General features: G+C 37.0%; 4 protein-coding genes across 5 annotated transcripts; all 4 read left to right on the top strand.

Annotated features, from left to right (window-relative positions):
- Positions 1 to 1,412: 1,412 nt before the first annotated feature.
- Positions 1,413 to 6,167, top strand: LOC108199620 (uncharacterized). Its single transcript, XM_017367527.2, has 3 exons — positions 1,413 to 1,819; positions 2,431 to 5,592; positions 5,671 to 6,167. The coding sequence occupies exons 2-3, from the start codon at positions 2,467 to 2,469 to the stop codon at positions 5,950 to 5,952; spliced, it is 3,408 nt and encodes a 1,135-aa protein (XP_017223016.1). The 5' UTR covers positions 1,413 to 1,819; positions 2,431 to 2,466; the 3' UTR covers positions 5,953 to 6,167.
- A 950-nt stretch (positions 6,168 to 7,117) lies between these two features.
- Positions 7,118 to 11,013, top strand: LOC108199621 (receptor-like protein EIX1). Its single transcript, XM_017367528.2, has 4 exons — positions 7,118 to 7,137; positions 7,251 to 8,098; positions 8,285 to 10,470; positions 10,672 to 11,013. The coding sequence occupies exons 1-4, from the start codon at positions 7,118 to 7,120 to the stop codon at positions 10,726 to 10,728; spliced, it is 3,111 nt and encodes a 1,036-aa protein (XP_017223017.2). The 3' UTR covers positions 10,729 to 11,013.
- Positions 11,014 to 12,256: 1,243 nt separating this feature from the next.
- LOC108197912 (receptor-like protein EIX2) lies at positions 12,257 to 15,883 on the top strand. Its single transcript, XM_017365650.2, has 2 exons — positions 12,257 to 15,369; positions 15,544 to 15,883. The coding sequence occupies exon 1, from the start codon at positions 12,456 to 12,458 to the stop codon at positions 15,354 to 15,356; it is 2,901 nt and encodes a 966-aa protein (XP_017221139.1). The 5' UTR covers positions 12,257 to 12,455; the 3' UTR covers positions 15,357 to 15,369; positions 15,544 to 15,883.
- Positions 15,884 to 16,268: 385 nt separating this feature from the next.
- On the top strand, positions 16,269 to 18,901 carry LOC108197913 (receptor-like protein EIX2). 2 transcript variants are annotated; one of them, XM_064083310.1, is made up of 2 exons: positions 16,269 to 17,423; positions 18,668 to 18,901. In XM_064083310.1, the coding sequence occupies exons 1-2, from the start codon at positions 16,413 to 16,415 to the stop codon at positions 18,728 to 18,730; spliced, it is 1,074 nt and encodes a 357-aa protein (XP_063939380.1). In that variant the 5' UTR covers positions 16,269 to 16,412; the 3' UTR covers positions 18,731 to 18,901. The 2 variants fall into 2 exon arrangements, with proteins under 2 accessions (XP_063939380.1, XP_063939381.1); XM_064083311.1 differs by having other exon boundaries at positions 16,269 to 17,448.

The following is an 18,901-nucleotide window of genomic DNA, read 5'->3' as shown; positions in this document are numbered from 1 at the left end:
TACCCATCTTGGCTTTTTATAGTATAGTATAGATTATCCCAATTTAATATTAAAAATAAAATCTTAACCCTATGTTCAATCAACCGGTTGGTGCTGGTCACACTGTTGCAGACAGTGTAACAAAATACTCCCTCCGTTCCAATTTAATTGTATACGTTCTTTTCAACTGCTCGACACGTATTTCAATACTTTTATAAAATATAGTTCCGTAACTTATTTTTGAGATTTTCTTTTTCTGAATAAAAATATAACATCCAAATTTTAATTTAGAAAAAGAAAATTTTAAAAATAAATTACACAACTATACTTTACAAGAGCATTAAAGTCTGCCGCGTCCTCGTCCTTCAATGTATACTACCGCGTCCTCGTCCTTCAATGTATACTACTCAGGGGGACGGAGGGAGTAATGCTCTATGCCGCGTCCTCGTCCCCCAATGTATACTACTAGGGGGAAGGAGGGAGTAATGCTCAAATACACGTAGGTTGCATCCTGGCAAGAACACGATTACATCTAACCGATAATATGTAAAATTGTACTATAATGAGCTGATATGACGAGAAGATAGATTATATCCAACCGATTGCAACATAGGTAGTATTATAACGAGTCGATATAAAATAGGGTTGCATTACAACGAGGAGATGTTTCCTTAACAAATGTATATATTGTCGAACTCGTTACACCCTTCATAGTATTAAAATTTTGTTCATGGTTCATAACTTACATGTGACAACTATAAAAGCTGCAAAACAAAATCACAAACGCCTGGCTACATTGAATGCATGAACTCGTCCAAATTTGTACCATGAATAAGAAAAATATATTATAAATATACAGGGGACCAATCTAATTAAACTTAATTAGATTCATGTGACACTTTAATTAATAAGCCTACAAAATAGAGAAAGTGAAAAATACTGACACTGTCAACAAACAAACCTTCATTACTGTTTCGAATCATCATACAGCGCTAGTTTGCCCGGACCATTTTCAATGTGGGCCCATCGTCACTTGCCCCGGGATTCGAGCCCAAGAAAACTTGTCCACTTCTGGGCCCACTCCTACTCACTAGCCCATGACAATCCGATCCTTTTTGTTTTCTTTACTCTTTGGTAGGGTATATTTACAAATCGAAATTCGATACCATATCGAGCACAGATCTGTAGAATAAAGTAACCAATAAACTAAAACGGATACAATATCGAATAAATAATGCAAATTAATCCGATAAAAAATAAACGAGTATGTTTTTATGAGGAAAGATATAATTCGATTTTATTTATTTGGAGGCTATATTAACTTTAACTTCTTCCGTTAACAAACTGAAAGACGGCCTGTATCCTCTCTTACACAAACAGTAAAAAGTAAAAACACAGTTCAGTTCAGTTCATCTCTCTCTCTCTCTCTCTCTCTCTCTCTCTCTCTCTCTCTCTCTCTCTCTCTCTCTCTCTCTCTCTCTCTCTCTCTCTAATCAGCAGATATCGCGGGGCTTTCATCATCATTTGACTCTTATTTACTTACCCCCACTGCAACCTCGATTTCTGAGAAGATCCTCTTCACAATAATACATATATACACTGCTGCTCCTCTAAATTCCTTGCTTTGCTTTTACTGAACCCCTTCACATTTGTACACACTCTTCGTCAATCTCTCTCTCTCTCTCTCTCTCTCTCTCTCTCTCTCTCTCTCCCTCTCACAATCTCTCCCAGTCTCTCTCTCTCTCGCTAGTATTTTCCATCTCTCTCTCTCCCTCCTCTCTCAATCTCTCCCAGTCTCTCTCTCTCGCTAGCATTTTCCATCTCTCTCTCAATTTCTCAGGTATTACTCCATCTTTGTTGTAGATTTTTAAGTTGATTATTTATCTCTACTCATAATGCTACACTGTTAATTACAATATTTGTATGATCATCTGTACCAAAATGTGGTGATTTTAAGTGCTGTATATTTGGATCTTGAATTTGTTACTTTAGCTACTATTATTCATTAATTAAAATTAAATTATATATGTAGATGCTTCAAATTCATTAATTGTTTTTTTAATGTAGTATAGAGACTTGATATATTTGATTGTTCAGGTTTGAGCTAGAAATGTATATAATGATTGTGTTGTATGTACACATTGCTTTGTTGTGCTTTAATGTTTTTGGCATTATTATTGCTTTATATCTTTAATTTAATTTTACATTTTGTTCATGTATTTTGAGGTAGAAGCCTAGAAATTTGTTATTGACTTGTGTTTTATGCATTAATATACTGTGTGTTTATGATCAATCTTGAGCCTTATGTATGGATATATTGGTTGATTGTTTTTGTGTCTGTTTTTGTTGTTAGATTTTTATACTTCTTCGATATGTTTTCAGTATTGTTCTATGTTGTATTGTGAGGATTGTTGGGGGTTTGAAGTAATTTTTTTGCCCTTGTGAAACTAGGTTATGAAGTCGGAGTGTTGAAGGGCGGTTTGATATATGGATTATAGTGTAGAGCCTAAAGTGAGTTCAAGACGTGAACAGGCCTCGAATGTTAAGGGGAGGGCCAGAACTCCTGGTAAGAGTCGAAGTGAGAGATTCCAGGATAGGCAGCGGGTTGATGTTACTTCTGGTCAGACATGTATTGAACGGAATAATGTGTCAAGGCGGAATGCAGATGATGTTCCTGTGGTACGGAGGGATAAGGGGAAGCACCATAAACAGGGGTCTGGAAGTGATATAAAGAAGGATGATGAACTTGTGAAACACATGTCAAATCTGCCTGGGTATCTTCAGAAGAAAGAAAGAGGAGAGGATGTTCAGGGGAATGTTTTGAGCTTTGGAGTTCTTGATTGGAAGCGTCTAGAGAATTGGAAGAGTAACGAGAAATTCATTCCATCAAGGCGTTACACAATAGCATCATCTTCTGGGAGTGATTCCTCTTGCATGGCTGGTGGATCATCTACATTTTCTAGTGCAGCTCGTCAGAGAAGAAACTATGTTTCTCAGAGAACGCAAGCGCCATCAAATGTGCCACGTCCCAACTCATCTCATGAAGAAAGATCTGGTGTTCGGTCTCAGGGAAAGGTCACTAAACTCCAAGGTTTTGAAGCTGCTCAACGGAGCAATGTAGACGTGAAACGAAACCTTTATGCGAAAGATAAGTTTTCTGGAATTTATATTGATAGAGAAAAGAGAAGTGAGTCGCAGAACAGAAACAAGTCAGCAAGGGAACATTCATCATTAGACCGGAGAAAAGAAGCTTTGTCAACTTCTTCACATGTTACAGAGCGTGGTCAAGAGTTTAAAACTAATTCGGTGGTAAGTAAAGAAATTGATGTTCCTCGCCAATCATGTGAGCATGAAAGCATTGTTCTTCTTTTACCCAAAAGCTCTCCTAGTAAGTGTGGCAGTGGCACTGAAAGTTTTCAGCTTCCGAAATTTAGGAATTCAGTTGATAAAAATATAGAAGTACACTCGAATCCCTGTGACTTTCCCCCTGAGGAGGAACTTCACTATTTAGAACTTGATGGTAAAATGCCTCATTCTTCTCCACTACCTCGTAGGGTTGCAACAAATGTAAAACCATGTAGCCCTTTGGATGATGTATCTGGCATGCATCAAATGCCAAAGGAGATGCCAACCATACCTTTATGCACTAAAGATGTTGAAATTATGAGATCAAGATTAGATCCTTTAAACAAGACTCGCCAGACGCTAAATCATATTATGTGTGTAGAGCCAGTGACTCCAAGTAATCATTTAAGCTGTAGCAACACTTCTAAGATGGCCATTAATCCCTTCTTGAAGGAGGGTCCCTCTGTTCCACAATCAGATTCTTCTTCTGCTGCTGTTGAATCTGGTCCAGTAAGGTCAGAATCTTATGCTGGTTTAGAAGTATCTAGCTGGGGTGATATCAGTGCTAGTAGCAGAGCCATATCCAGAAATTCAACTACAACCGATAGTCCCGGGAGACTGGATCAAGATACGTCTGAACAGCCTGCTACAGTGGGAAGGCATACATCACCTGGTAGACGGTTTACTTTTAGCAGGATGACCAAAAGTCTAAACTTCAAGGAGAGTACCTCTCTCCCCCCTTTAAGCTCTCCTGCTAAAGTTAAATCTGGGCCACTAATTTCTGAAGCTTTTCGTGGTTTAGATGAAATTGAACGACATAATGCAATTGCTGGTAATAGTGCCCAGTTAAGCCCTTTGACTACTACTGAAACCCCAAGGAGATTGGATCAACATCTTGCCGAGCAGCCTGATACAGTTGGACAGCCTCCATCACCCGGTCGATTTAGCTTTAGCAGAATGACAAGAAGTTTTAGCTCTAAGGAGGGGCCTTCTGTTCCATGTTTAACCACTTCTTGTGCTGCAAAGTCTAGGGCAGTAGGGTCCGATGCTTCTGATACTTTGGATAAGCTTGACCGAGACAAGTTGAGTCTAAAAAACAGTGCTAGATTCAGCCTTTCTTCAAGTACAGCAGAGACACCCAGGATATTCGATCACTATGTTGCTGAACAGCCTAATACTGGGGGGAGGCATTTATCACCTAGTCGAAGATTTAGCTTTAGCAGTCGTCCTAAGATAAGCAGGAGTCTCGACTTTAAGGAGGCTTTTTCTGGTCCACAGTTAAGCTCTTATGCGACAGTTAAGTCAAAGCCAGCAGGGCTCAGATCATCTGCTGGTTTGGATAAATTTAATCAACACAATGTTAGTGCTAGTAACAGAGCCCGGTCAAGCCCTCTACGGAGATTGCTGGATCCACTGCTAAGGCCAAGAGTAGTAAATTCTGCTGAAACTGTCAAGCCATCAGAAGAAAAGTCGACATCTGCGAGCCTGAAGCCTGTGACTGCTAGTGAGTTGCTTCAGAATCAGAAGCAGGAGTCATCAAATGTTCAGGCTCTTCTTCAGCTGACAAGAAAGAATGGACTTCCTCTTTTCAAACTTGTGGCTGAAAATGGTACTGACATTCTTGCCGCTGCTGTTAAACAATTGCCAGCACCAGGTGATGATGCTTCTAGCTTGATTTATGCACTCTACTCGGTTCACGAAATTAAGAATAAAAATGGAGGTTGGATGAGTCAAGGGTCTAGAGGGAAAAGATCAAGCTTCGGCTATAACGTCATTGGGCAGATGAAAGTTTCCAACTCTTCTCCTCTGGATTACAGTGGATGCAATGTAAAATACCAGTTCATGTCAAGAGAATGTGTGCTATATAGTGTTGAAATAGAACAAGGAAACAAGGACATGCCGGAACTCAAGCCAAGCAAGGAGCTCGCAGCTATTCTTATTAAGAATCCATATCAAAAGGATAAAAACGGAAAACAGGGAAATGACAATCTTTGCTCAGAAGAGCGGTCTACAGAGCCATTTTTGGAGAATGCTTGTAATGGAAGAGAAACAGGAGATTCTAGCAGCACCACTGTCATTCTTGGTGGTGTACATGGCTTGCCAGATAAAGTAATGCCTTCTCCCTCACTAGTATGGAGGTACGGGGGTTCCTGTGACTGTGGAGGATGGGATGTTGGTTGTAAACTGCAGATTCTCACCACCCAAGATCAGAAGAGGAACTCGAGACTTTCAAGTTCTTGCTGTACTGGTCTAGATCTCTTTTTAAAGGTATTGATTTAATTCCAGTCTCATGACGCTTAACAAACTTTCACTTGCCTAACTGTTCCTGTATCTGCTTATACACAGGGTGGCCATCAAGTTAAAAGGCCATGTTTCAGCCTTGCCCCTTTCAAGACTGGAGTTTATTCTGTCGAGTTTGATTCATCAATCTCTTTGTTACAGTCATTCTTCATATCTGTAGCTTTTTTAAGTTGTCAAAAACAAAATGAAATTTTTGAAGGGATGTTGGATTCAAATACCTCTACTGAACCCAAGATTGATGCAATGAAGTTTCCAACCGCACTCCAGAAGGATGTCTCGGCAAAGTATGTTACCAAACCACCCGCTTCCCCAGTTGGCAGAGTTTAGTATGGGCAAAGGTATCGCCACTTAGTTGTGCAGTTCTGACGATATCTTAGAGATGGCGTCTACACCTCATTGACCATATAATTTGGCAATAGGTTCATCAGTATAAAAACCATGTGTATATATTAAGAACATCTTCTCTTGAATAAGAGAAAGTTACAATGATCTGTAATGAGAAGAGTTATCAAATACACATGCAGATGTCTCTCTGAATTATACTTGACCTCATCGTTTTTTTTTTTGTTTTTTTGTTAGTATTTAAACTCAGTCTTCTGTTGTCAAAATTGTAAGTGATTCTTGACGAAGCTGAATATGATACTTGAATAGTGTTTGAATACTACAATCCATTTCCCCTCAGTTTTCATAATTTGTTTGTCCTTAAAATTTGTTTGCAGTCTGTTCGACGGCGATGCCCTGTTACTGAAGTCAGAACTTTAGCAAGGAAACTAAAGGATGGAGGACATTCAAACAATCGAACTCACAACCACAAGGACTCAACTCAGAAGCCCTCTCGAGTCTCAGTTTCTCGCTCTTAACATGATATGAATATAGTTTGGTAAGTTCGAACATCACTCAGAAGATATTAGCCTTTGGAGTCATAACAAAGGAACTGCATGCTTAAGAATAGGGTTCATGAATGGCTACAAAGCCTAGTAAATACTTGGTTTAGAGCCCCTTTCTTAATATCTATAAAATCATTAAAATCTGCCGGATGCTGATGCTAAATGCTCATGGCAAATCCCACATTTTTCCACCTCACCACAAATTGGTCAAGGCCACCGAAATGTACATGTCCATTATAAGTCAAGTCTCTGTGATATATTATTAAAAGAAATAGTATTGTCCAGGTCGGTTTATATGGCCTGAGGATCATAAAGCAGAGGCTTTATCAGGCTTCCTTTTCACGCGCATTCTTAGTCAAGTTTAATACTCCTAGATTTTTGTTGACTGACCTAGATTACAAGTATACTGAGGTCATAATCAATACATGATTTTCTATATTTCTATATTTTTATATTAAATCAGTAATCCTACAAGAAACTCCCTCGGATCAAACATATTACCGTAATACCAAACACATACTACTATAAAACTAGACTTAACAAAACCATTTGCATGCTTATCAGTACTATATGTTATATAAAACAATTCAATCAGTCTTATCAAAATGGCGATGAGGAAAGCTATGCATGTTTGGTTTCTAGTTTTTGGTGCGCTATGCATGGAAACAATCGTAGCGTCATCAGAGCTGGAATCAAACAAGACAATGGTGAATAATAGTAATAAGTGCATTGAAACAGAGAGATTGTAGACACTTATGGTAATCTTTCTTCATGGGGAAGCAGCAAAGGCAAGGATAATTGCTGCCAATGGAGGTTTGTTGGGTGCGACCTCAACACTGGTCATGTTACCCATCTTCATCTTTCATCTCTTAATTATCTTGACGAATATGATGGATATGATGAATCCTTAGCTTCCAATATCAGTTCTTCTTTGCTTCTCCTAAGGAATCTAAGGTACCTCGATCTCAGTCATAATCAACTTAGTTCTATTCCGAGTTTCTTTGGTTCCCTGGCAAACTTAGTTCACCTTGATCTTTCTGGCTCATATATTCAAGGAGCAATTCCTGATGAGCTTGGGAATCTCTCCAAGCTCACTTATCTAGATCTCAGCCATAATGTTTTTGATCAAGGCCCTATTCCTAAGTTCATTGCTTCCTTGACCAGCTTAACTTACCTTGACCTTTCAGCCAATCAATTTTCAGGACCTATACCCCGTCAGCTTGGTAATCTTTCTAAATTGCATCATCTTGATCTCTCCAGTAATTATCATCTAGAAACTGCTAGTATTGATTGGTTGTTTCATCTATCTTCATTGAAATATCTTGACTTGAGTTATATATTTATTCGTATTGTCAATTTCAGTCACTGGGTAAGCTTAATATACAAGCTGCCTTCTCTGTCAGTTCTCCATCTCAATCATTGTAATCTTAGAATAGGAGCTCAATCTTCTTCCTTCGCCAATTCATCTGCACCGATTTCTGTCCTTCACCTTAATGGAAATCAACTAGATTCATCCATCTTTGATTGGATATCCAACTTGAATGCTAGTATTGTGGATCTTGATCTTGGTGACAACAAGTTACAAGGTAACATTCCAAAGTCTTTTAGTAGTATGGCTGCGCTCAAGAATCTAGATCTTTCAAATAATCAACTTGAAGGAATTGTTCTAACTAACTCCCTATTCCATATTGAAACCCTCAAACTTGATAACAATAACTTCACTTCCGCCATTTTTGCTTGGGTATCTAACATGAGTGGTATTGCTTTTCTAGATCTCTCCTATAATCAACTTGAAGGTATGGTGCCAAACTCTTTCCATAATCTGTCTAGTTTACAAACTGCAGATTTTACCCACAACAATCTCACTGGAAATCTTCAAGATCTTTTGTACCTGTTGCCTGAGGCTACTTTACAGACACTGTTGATATCTGAAAACCAACTTACTGGTACACTGTCTGATATCACAGCATTCTCATTCCTCGAAAAATTGATTGTCGACTCCAATCAGTTAAATGGATATCTACCAAAAGAATTCAAACATAAATCTATTTTGAGAGCCTTGTCTTTGTCGAATAATCACCTCCAAGGTTCTTTACCTAATTTTACAGGATTTTCATTCTTAGAGGATTTATATCTTAATGATAATAAATTTTCTGGGAGTCTTCCTGATATTAATGGATGTTCGGCATTGAAATCCTTGGATCTTAGTGGGAATCAATTGTCTGGCTGGGAAACTCAGTCAATTGGACGACTCACTAATCTTTATAATCTAGATCTTTCAAGGAATTCGATCAAAAGTACACTCAATGAACATCATTTGTCCAAACTAAACAATTTGCAGTTGATGAATGCATCATTTAATTCTTTGACATTCAATATAAGTTCTGAGTGGCTTCCCCCTTTCAACCTTGCTCAGCTTTCTTTGGCATCATGCAGGTTGGGGCCAAAATTCCCCATTTGGATACGAAATCAAACTGAAATCAGTACTCTTGATTTCTCAAACACCCAAATTTCAGATACCATACCCATGTGGTTCTGGGACAACTTTACCAAAATTTGGACTTTAGATCTCTCTTCCAACAAAATCAGTGGCACGTTGTCCTCCATACCATTACATATTGATGCGATAAATTTGAGTTCTAATTACTTTGAAGGACCGTTACCGCTCATTTCACCGCTATGTTCGGAAATAAATCTCTCTCATAATAATTTTTCAGGAAAACTAGTATTATCTAAAGCCGAAGTTTTCAGTTTGAGTTTGAGGTTTCTTGATCTTTCTCATAATTTATTGTTTGGCGAGATTCCGGATAGTTGGAAATACTTTAAAGATCTCATATTTCTTAATCTAGGAAATAACAACTTTTCGGGTAGAATTCCTATGTCCATAGGGTATCTAGATTCTCTCAACAAATTGATTTTGCGAAATAATAGGTTGGATGGAGAATTGCCTGAGTCTTTAAGAAATTGCACCAACCTTGGTTTTGTCGATTTTGGTTTGAACGGCCTATCTGGAACTGTGCCGGCATGGATTGGGCAAGATCTACCGCAGTTGTATGGTCTAGTTTTGAAATCCAACAAATTTTATGGGAGCCTGCCTGATGATCTGTGTCATCTCTCAGATCTTCATTTTCTAGACCTGTCCATGAACAGACTTTCAGGAAATGTCCCTCAATGCTTCAGCAGTCTGATTGCTATGACTAATCATAGAACTAAAACAACAGATCATCACAAAGCATCTCTATATCGTAGAAAATGTTCAGAAATAACCTATTGTACGAGCAATATTGATGATGGTGTTTCATTTCTGGATGAAGCATTGGCAGGTTGGAAAGGAAAGGAACGAGAATACAGGGGAAATTTCCCTTACCTTAAGATGATAGATCTTTCCAGCAACAAATTTACTGGAGGATTTCCTGCTGGAATAACAAGGCTTGTCGATCTCAAAGGATTGAACCTCTCGAGGAATCAGTTTGATGGAAAAGTTCCGGTACAAATTGGTAGACTACTTCAATTGGAAGTTCTTGATCTGTCTGGTAACAAATTTTCAGGTGATATCCCTCGAAATATGTCTGATTTAACCTTTCTTGCTTATTTAGATCTCTCGACCAATAACTTATCTGGAAGAATCCCATTAGAAGTTCAACTCCAGACATTCAATTCTTCAATGTATGAGGGGAATCCTGGACTCTGTGGCTTGCCACTCACAAAAAGATGTCCTGGAGATAAAACAAGTGTCAAAGTCCCCCCACCATCTACTGGAAATGAAGTTGATGAAGACGAGATTTTATATGAGAGATGGTTATATATAAGTGCAGCTCTTGGTTTCAGCACTAGTTTTTGGGGAATATGTGTAACTCTACTTGTTAACAGGCGCTGGAGACATGCATATTTCCTGTTCTTGACGAACTTAAAGGATCAGTTTTATGTGTTCATGGTAGTGCGCATTGCCAGATTGAAGGTAAGGCTCCAAGGTTGACTTGAAGGTAATATAGACACTTCTTTGCTCTGATTATTTTTTTTTATTTAAGACCAGCAAAGTATTCACTACGAAAAGGCCATTTTCTTTAACTTGTGTTAACCATCTTGTGCATTTTTTTTTGTAACTACTTGATTCTCTTTGAAGCTAATCGAAGCTTTATATCTGTATTTGCTTTCACAGGTCACCCAGCAAGAGGAAAGGCCATGTTTCAGCCTGGAGTTTATCTGTCGAGTTTGATTCATCAATCTCGTTATTGCAGTTAGTAGAGTACAAATATTGGCAAGATATTGCCATTTGGTTGTGATCTTAGAGATGGCTTCTGCATCTCATTCATTGGATTGGAGTGAAACATGAAGAATAAGTCTGCATAGGATTTTATTTAGATATTAACGCAGTAATCTGTGAGTGTGTTTGGGACAAGTACTGCACTGTGTTATTCATCAGCTAAAAGCGATTGTGATTTGTGCATATATTGTGCCTGTTTTGGCAACCCCATAAAAAAGCACCTATTTTTCAAAACAAATTATATTTTTTTTGTTTGGGATATTGATATTAATGTGATATTTCGTATTCGTTATTTGATAAAAAAATTAATGATTTATTTTAAGAAAATAGATGTTTATATAATTTTCTCTAGAAATAAGATTTCTGAAATCATCGATTATTAAATATTTTCGAATGTAATTCACAACCAGAGGACTGAACTCAGAAGCCCTCTCGAGTCTCAGTTTCTCGCTCTTAACACGATATGAATATGGTTTGGTAAGTTCAACATCACTCAGAAGATATTAACCTTTGGAGTCATAACAAGGGAAATTTGGCATTAAGAACATTGGATTAAGAGACTACAATGCTCGTGGCCATTCCCACATTTTTCTAAATGCCCATGTCGACTATAACTTAAGTCTCTTTGATACATTATTAAAAGGGTCAAACAAATTGTTCAAAACCGCCGAAATGTCCATGTGGACTATAACTCAATCTGTTTGATATATTATTAAAAGAAAAAATATTATCTATGTCAGTTACATGACCTGAGGATCATAGAGGCCGAGCATTGTAGTTGCTCTTCGAACAACTACAATGCTAACGGCCATATCCCATTTTTTTTAGCCTAGAAATGTCACACCGATCACCAGACTATTAAAGTGTTCCTATACATTATAACTCAAATCTTTCCGATACATTATTAGAAAAAATACATTGTCCACGTCAGTTTACATGGATTGAGTACTAATTAGGCCGAACGCTTAGAAGAAGCTCTAAAGCTTCACCAACGAAATCTATGAAGTACGACCAATTGACTCAATAACTATGTCAAGTTCTATAAAGAAAACAAAATAAACTACAATACGAAGTAGGTTTAATCACTTTACACGTTACGAAAAAATTGAATATGATGGAAACCAAATCGCCAGAAAAGGCTTAAAATTGAACCTAATAATGTATGATTCCCGTTCCAGGTTGAAATCAAACGGAAAGAAACCGAATTGATCCAATTATGAAAGAAATGATTAATTATACAGTTATTACCTTTGGCCGCGTTAAAGCTAGGAAGCAACACGGTCTTTATAGTTCATATAATAATTCACATGTCAAGACTTGAGCAATGAGCAGAGTCTTTGTTTATTTACTTTAATCTTTAACTAATTGCAGAGCCTTTATCAGGCTTCCTTTCCTTGAGCATTCCCAGTTAAGTTTAATACTAGATTAGAGGACAGACCTCCTAATTAATAGATTAATTGACTGACCTAGATTACAAGTATACTGAGTCATGATCAATACATGTTTTTCTAAACTTTTATATTTTTATAATAAAATTATTATACCTTTTTTTTAAATCAATGATCCTACAAGAAAATTTCTCCTATAAAAACATATAATACCATAATACCAAACACATACTATCTGCATGTTTATCAGTACTATATCTTATAGAAAGTAATTCATTTAATCTTATTAGAATGGCGATGAGGAATGCTATGCATGTTTGGTTTCTAGTTTTTGGTATGCTTTCCATGGAAACAATCTTAGCATCATCAGAGCTGGAATCAAACAAGACGATGGTGAATAATAATATCAAGTGCATTGAAACAGAGAGACTTGCTCTGCTCGACATCAAACGAGGCCTTGTTTCTACATTGCGCGGTCTTTCTTCATGGGGAAGCAACAAAGACGAGAAAAACTGCTGCCAGTGGAGTTCAGTAGAGTGCGACCTCAACACTGGTCATGTTACCCATCTTCGTCTTTCATTCCTTAGTTATCGTTATGTTCATGGTGAACCCACAGCTTCCAATATCAGTTCTTCTTTGCTTCTTCTTAGGAATCTACAGTACCTCGATCTCAGTTATAATATATTTGACATTTCATTTCTGAGTTCCATTGGTTCCCTGACAAACTTGGTTCACCTTGATCTTTCTAGTTCTCAGTTTCAAGGAGCAATCCCAGATGAGCTTGGGAATCTCTCCAAGCTCAGTTATCTCGATTTCAGTGATAATATATTTGGCATTTCAATTCCGAGTTTCATTGGTTCCCTGACAAACTTGGTTCACCTTGATCTTTCTAGTTCTGGGTTTCAAGGAGCAATTCCAGATGAGCTTGGGAATCTCTCCCAGCTTAGTTATCTCGATCTCTCCTATAATCAACTTGAAGGTATGGTGCCAAACTCTTTCCATAGTTTGTCCAGTTTACAAACTGTGGATTTTACCTCAAACAAGCTCACTGGTAATCTTCAAGATCTCTTTTATCTGTTGCCTAAGGCTAAGGCTACTTTACAGACATTGTTGATATCTGAAAATCAACTTACTGGTTCACTGCCTGATATCACAGCATTTTCGTTCCTCACAGAATTGAATGTTCAGTCCAATCAGTTAAATGGATTTCTACCAAAAAAATTCGAACACAAATCAGTTTTAGAAGCCTTGTCTTTGTCAGATAATCACCTCCAAGGTTCTTTACCTAATTTCTCAGGATTTTCATTCTTAAAGTATTTAAATCTTAATGATAATAAATTTTCTGGGAGTCTTCCTGATTTTGATGGATGTTCGGCGTTGGAATCCTTGCATCTTCGTGGGAATCAATTGACTGGATGGGAAACTCAATCAATAGGACAACTCACTAATCTTGTTCAGCTAGATCTTTCAAGGAATTCGATCAACAGCACAATCAATGAACATCACTTGTCGGAACTTTACAATTTGTACCAGATGAATGCATCATTTAATTCTTTGACATTCAATATGAGTTCCGATTGGCTCGCCCCTTTCAAACTTGACCATCTTTCTTTGGCATCATGCAGGTTGGGGCCAAAATTTCCCATTTGGATCCGAAATCAAACTAAAATTAGTATTCTTGATTTCTCAAGCACCCAAATTTCAGATACCATTCCCATGTGGTTCTGGGACAACTTTACCAGGATCAGTATATTAGATCTCTCTTCCAACAAAATCAGTGGCACGTTGTCCTCCATACCATTACATATTGATGTGATAAATTTGAGTTCTAATTACTTTGAAGGACCGTTACCGCTCATTTCACCGCTATGTTTGGAAATAAATCTCTCTCATAATAATTTTTCAGGAAAACTAGTATTATCTAAAGCTGAAGTTTTCGGTTTGAGTTTGAGGTTTCTTGATCTTTCTCATAATTTATTGTTTGGCGAGATTCCCGATAGTTGGAAAAACTTTGAAGATCTCATATTTCTCAATCTAGGAAATAACAATTTTTCGGGTAGAATTCCTATGTCCATAAGGTATCTACATTCTCTCAATAAATTGATTTTACGAAATAACAGGTTGGATGGAGAATTGCCTGAGTCTTTAAGAAATTGCACCAACCTTGGTTTTGTTGATTTTGGTTTGAACGGCCTATCTGGAACTGTGCCGGCATGGATTGGGCAAGATCTACCGCAGTTATATGCTCTAGTTTTGAAATCCAACAAATTTTATGGGAGCCTGCCTGATGATCTGTGTCATCTCTCACATCTTCATTTTCTAGACCTGTCCATGAACAGACTTTCAGGAAATGTTCCTCAATGCTTCAGCAGTCTCATTGCTATGACTAATAATGGAACTAGAACAAAAGATCATCACAACAATCGTATACTTTCAGCGTCTCCATATAGTAATTCTCCATATCATAGCGGATGTTCAGCAATAACCCGTTGTAGGAGAAATGGCGGTGATTCTTCATATCTGGATGAAGCATTCGCAGGTTGGAAAGGAAAGGAACGAGAATATAGGGGAAATTTCGCTTACCTTAAGATGATAGATCTTTCCAGCAACAAGTTTACTGGAGGGTTTCCTACTGGAATAACAAGGCTTCTCGATCTCAGAGGATTAAATCTCTCGAGGAATCAGTTTTATGGAAAAGTTCCTCTACAAATTGGTAGACTCTTTCAGTTGGAAGTTCTTGATCTGTCTGGTAACAAATTTTCTGGTGACATCCCTCGAAATATTTCTGGTTTAACTTTTCTTGCTTATTTAGATCTCTCGAGCAATAACTTTTCTGGGAGAATCCCATTAGGAGGTCAACTCCAGACATTCAATTCTTCCATGTATGAGGGGAATCCTGGACTCTGTGGCTTGCCACTCACAAAAAGATGTCCCGGAGATGAAACAAGTGTCGAAGTTCTCCCACCATCTAATGGAAATGAAGTTGATGAAGATGAGATTTTATATGAGAGATGGTTATATATAAGTGCAGCACTTGGTTTCAGCACTAGCTTCTGGGGAATCTGTGTAACTCTACTTGTTAACAGGCGCTGGAGACATGCATATTTCCTCTTCTTAACGAAGTTAAAGGATCAGCTTTATGTGTTGGTGGCAGTGCGCATAGCCAGATTGAAGGTAAGGCTCCAAGGTTGACTTGAAGGTGAAGGTAATATTGATACTTCTTTTCTCTGATTTTTTTTTTTTTATTTAACACCAGCAGAGTATTCACTAAGGAAAGGCCATTTTCTTTAACTTGTGTTGACCATCTTGTGCATTTTTTATAACTTCTTCATTCTCTTCGAAGCTAACCTAAGCTTTATATCTGTATTTGCTTTCACAGGGCGGCCACCGAGAGAAAAGGCCATGTTTCAGACTTGCCTGGAGTTTATTCTGTGGAGATGGCCTCTACATCTCATTCATTGTCGTCACCTACTATGTATTGGAGTGAAACATGAACAATAAGTTTGCATATGATTTAGATATCTAAAGACTAAAGTAGTACTGTGTGTGTTTGTGTGCGTTTTTGGGACAGGTATTGCATATTATGAAAATCTGTATAGTCATCCCATATTCCCATCACTCCTAGTCTTTAATAGTTCAAATTTGTTAATGTACTATAAATAAATAAATTTCTGATTTTTTATAATTTATTATTTAATTCAAGGAAGTGTGGTAGCTGGGTGTGTTTGAGCTCTGTCAGACGATTACAGTTGTGTACCTTAATTATTTTGCTTTAGTTTTTCTAATCATGTGTTAATGTTAGTTGTATTTCCTTCTGAAAGAGGTAAAAGGAGATTAACAGCAGTACGTGGAATAGAGATTCTGCAATATTTCCTGTTTATTTTTGTTTGTTCAGAAAAAGGATGTTCCAGCCATCTTCGTATTCACATCTTTATAAACTTCATGTTGCAGAACCCAAGTCCATACGGTGTGTTACACTTCGTACCTAAGTCAAATTAATATATTAATATGATATATATTATAAAGCTATGAACGGATTTAGCAAGCTATTAATTAACTTATGCATAGTGCTTATTGCAATATAAGCTTGTAATTAACGTTATCCTCCATACAATTATATATCGATGTGATAAATTTGAGTTATAATTACTTTGAAGGACCATTACCTCTCATTTCCTCAAAGTGTTCGGAACTTAATCTATCTCATAATAACTTTTCAGGAAACTAGTATTATCTGCTTCTGAAATTATGGGTTTGAGGTTTCTTGACCTTTCTCATAACTTATTGTTTGGTGAGCTTCCTTATAGTTGGAAATATTTTGAGAATCTCGTGTTTCTTAATCTTGGAAATAATTATTTTTGGGGTAGAATTCCTATGTCTATAGGTATCTACATTCTCTCATTTTATCTCTCGCATCTTCATTTTCTAGACCTGTCCATGAAAAGACTATCAGGAAATGTTCCTCAATGCTTCAGTAGTCTTATTGCTATGATTAATGGAACTAAAACAACAGATCATCACAACAATAGTGCGTCTCCTTATAGAAGGGAATGTTCTGTTAAAAGCCATTGCAGGTTTAGCGAGAGCATTGTAATATATGATTATCTGGATGATGCATTGGCGGGTTGGAAAGGAAAGGAACGAGAATATAGAGGAAATTTCGCTTATCTTAACATGATAGATCTTTCCAGCAATAAATTTACTGGAGAATTTCCTGCTGGAATAACAAGGCTTCTGGATATGAAAGGATTGAACCTCTCGAGGAATCAGTTTGATGGAAAAGTTCCAGAACAAATTGGTAGACTAGTTCAGTTGGAAGTTCTTGATCTGTCCAGTAACAATTTTTCAGGTAAAATCCCTCGAAGTATGTCTGGTTTAACCTTTCTTGATTATTTAGATCTTTCGACCAATAACTTGTCTGGAAGAATCCCATTAGGAAGTCAACTCCAGACATTCAACTCTTCCCTGTATGAGGGGAATCCTGGACTCTGTGGCTTGCCACTCACAAAAGGATGTCTGGGAGATGAAACAAGTGTCGAATTTCAACCATCTTTTGAAGGAAATGAAGTTGACGAAGATGAGATTGTATATAGGAGATGGTTATATATAAGTGCAGCCTTTGGTTTCAGTATTAGCTTTTGGGGAATCTGTGTAACTCTACTTGTTAACAGGCGCTGGAGACATGCATATTTCATGTTCTTAACGAACTTAAAGGATCAGCTTTATGTGTTCATAGTAGTGCACATTGCTAAATTGAAGGTAAGGCTTCAAGGTTGAGTTCAAGGTAATATAAATACTTCTTTTCTCTGAATACTTGTTTTTTGAGATGAGCTAAAATACAATTGTGCATCTACTACGAAAATCTTGAAATAAGAAATACGAGAGTGTAACAATGATCTGTGATGCAGATGTCTCTAAATTGTATTTGATTTCATCATCTTTTTATTGCATTTGAATTTAGCTTAAATTCAAAATACATATCTTTCATTTTTGCATAAACGCATGCTAATACATTTTGGTTCTTTATTCATGAAATAATGTAGGTGTGTAGATTTTTTAAGGAGAATTTAAGGAAGTGTGGTAGGTGTGTTTCAACTCTGTCAGACAATTACAGTTGTGTACCTTATGGTCTTTTTCTTGAATTTTTCATATCATGTGTTAATGTTAGTTGTATTTCCTTCTGGTAAAGAGGTAAAAGGAGATTAAAAGCAGTACAAGGAATTGAGATTCTACAGGAAATTATTTCCTGTTTGTTTTTCTTTGTTTGGAAAAAGCATTTTCAGCCGTCTTCGTATTCACCTCTTATATATTTTTCATGCTGCAGAACCCAACTCCATACTGTGTATTTGACACTTCGTACCTGAGTCAAAGTAATATGTTAATATAATATAGACTATGACGCTATGAACGGATTTACCAAGCTACTAATTAACTTATGCATAGTCCTTGGTTGATAGTGCTTATTGCAATTTAATCTTGTAATTATATGTTTATAATGTGCAAGTAAGTATATATAGAGTTTGGTTTTTTATTTTCTTTTAAATTTAAGAGTGCAATTAGGCATCAGTATAGCAAAAATATGTCTGGAATGTACATGTTCTGGGAGTTTGCTTGCAGTCAATCTGTGCTTTAGATCAAGTCAGCCCTGAATACAATATGTCATTTCAGAAAAATGCTATATAATTAAAGAAATTTCCTAAAACTTTTACAGTACTCATAAATTAGATATGATAACAGATAATATAATTTGTTATAGGTCTACTTGTCTCAACTCTAATTTTGCATTTGGAAGTAATGTAGTAGAAATATCAATACTATTCATGCTATTGGCGACGAGATCTCTGGTGTTCTAATTTGTATATAGTTTATGAGAAGACTTCTTGTATCCAGCACTGTTGGTTCTGTGAAAGTGTTGATCTCTGACAATGTTTTTGTGATGAATGCTTGTTCTGTTGTTCATCGAGCAGTTCTTTTTTCACTGATTAACTTGTTTTTTCTTACAGCATTTCACTAAAGATCGTCAACTTCTGCAATGCCTTGAGAACAGAGTGTTGCCTGCCAGATAATCTGAAATGTAGCTGCTCGAAGCGAAACATGGATCGAAGATGGTTCTATTTTATTGAAGTCATTCGATTAAACTGGTTCTCTGCGTATAATTAAGTTTACATTCTGCTGTATTCGATATGTTGTTCTTATCAAATCATGTTATTGGAATTAATAGGATAAAGTTCAGCTGA

The sequence above is a fragment of the Daucus carota genome, chromosome 8 (genome assembly GCF_001625215.2).
Source record: "Daucus carota subsp. sativus chromosome 8, DH1 v3.0, whole genome shotgun sequence".
NCBI lineage: Eukaryota > Viridiplantae > Streptophyta > Magnoliopsida > Apiales > Apiaceae > Daucus > Daucus carota.
This window is presented reverse-complemented; position numbering and strand designations above follow the sequence as displayed.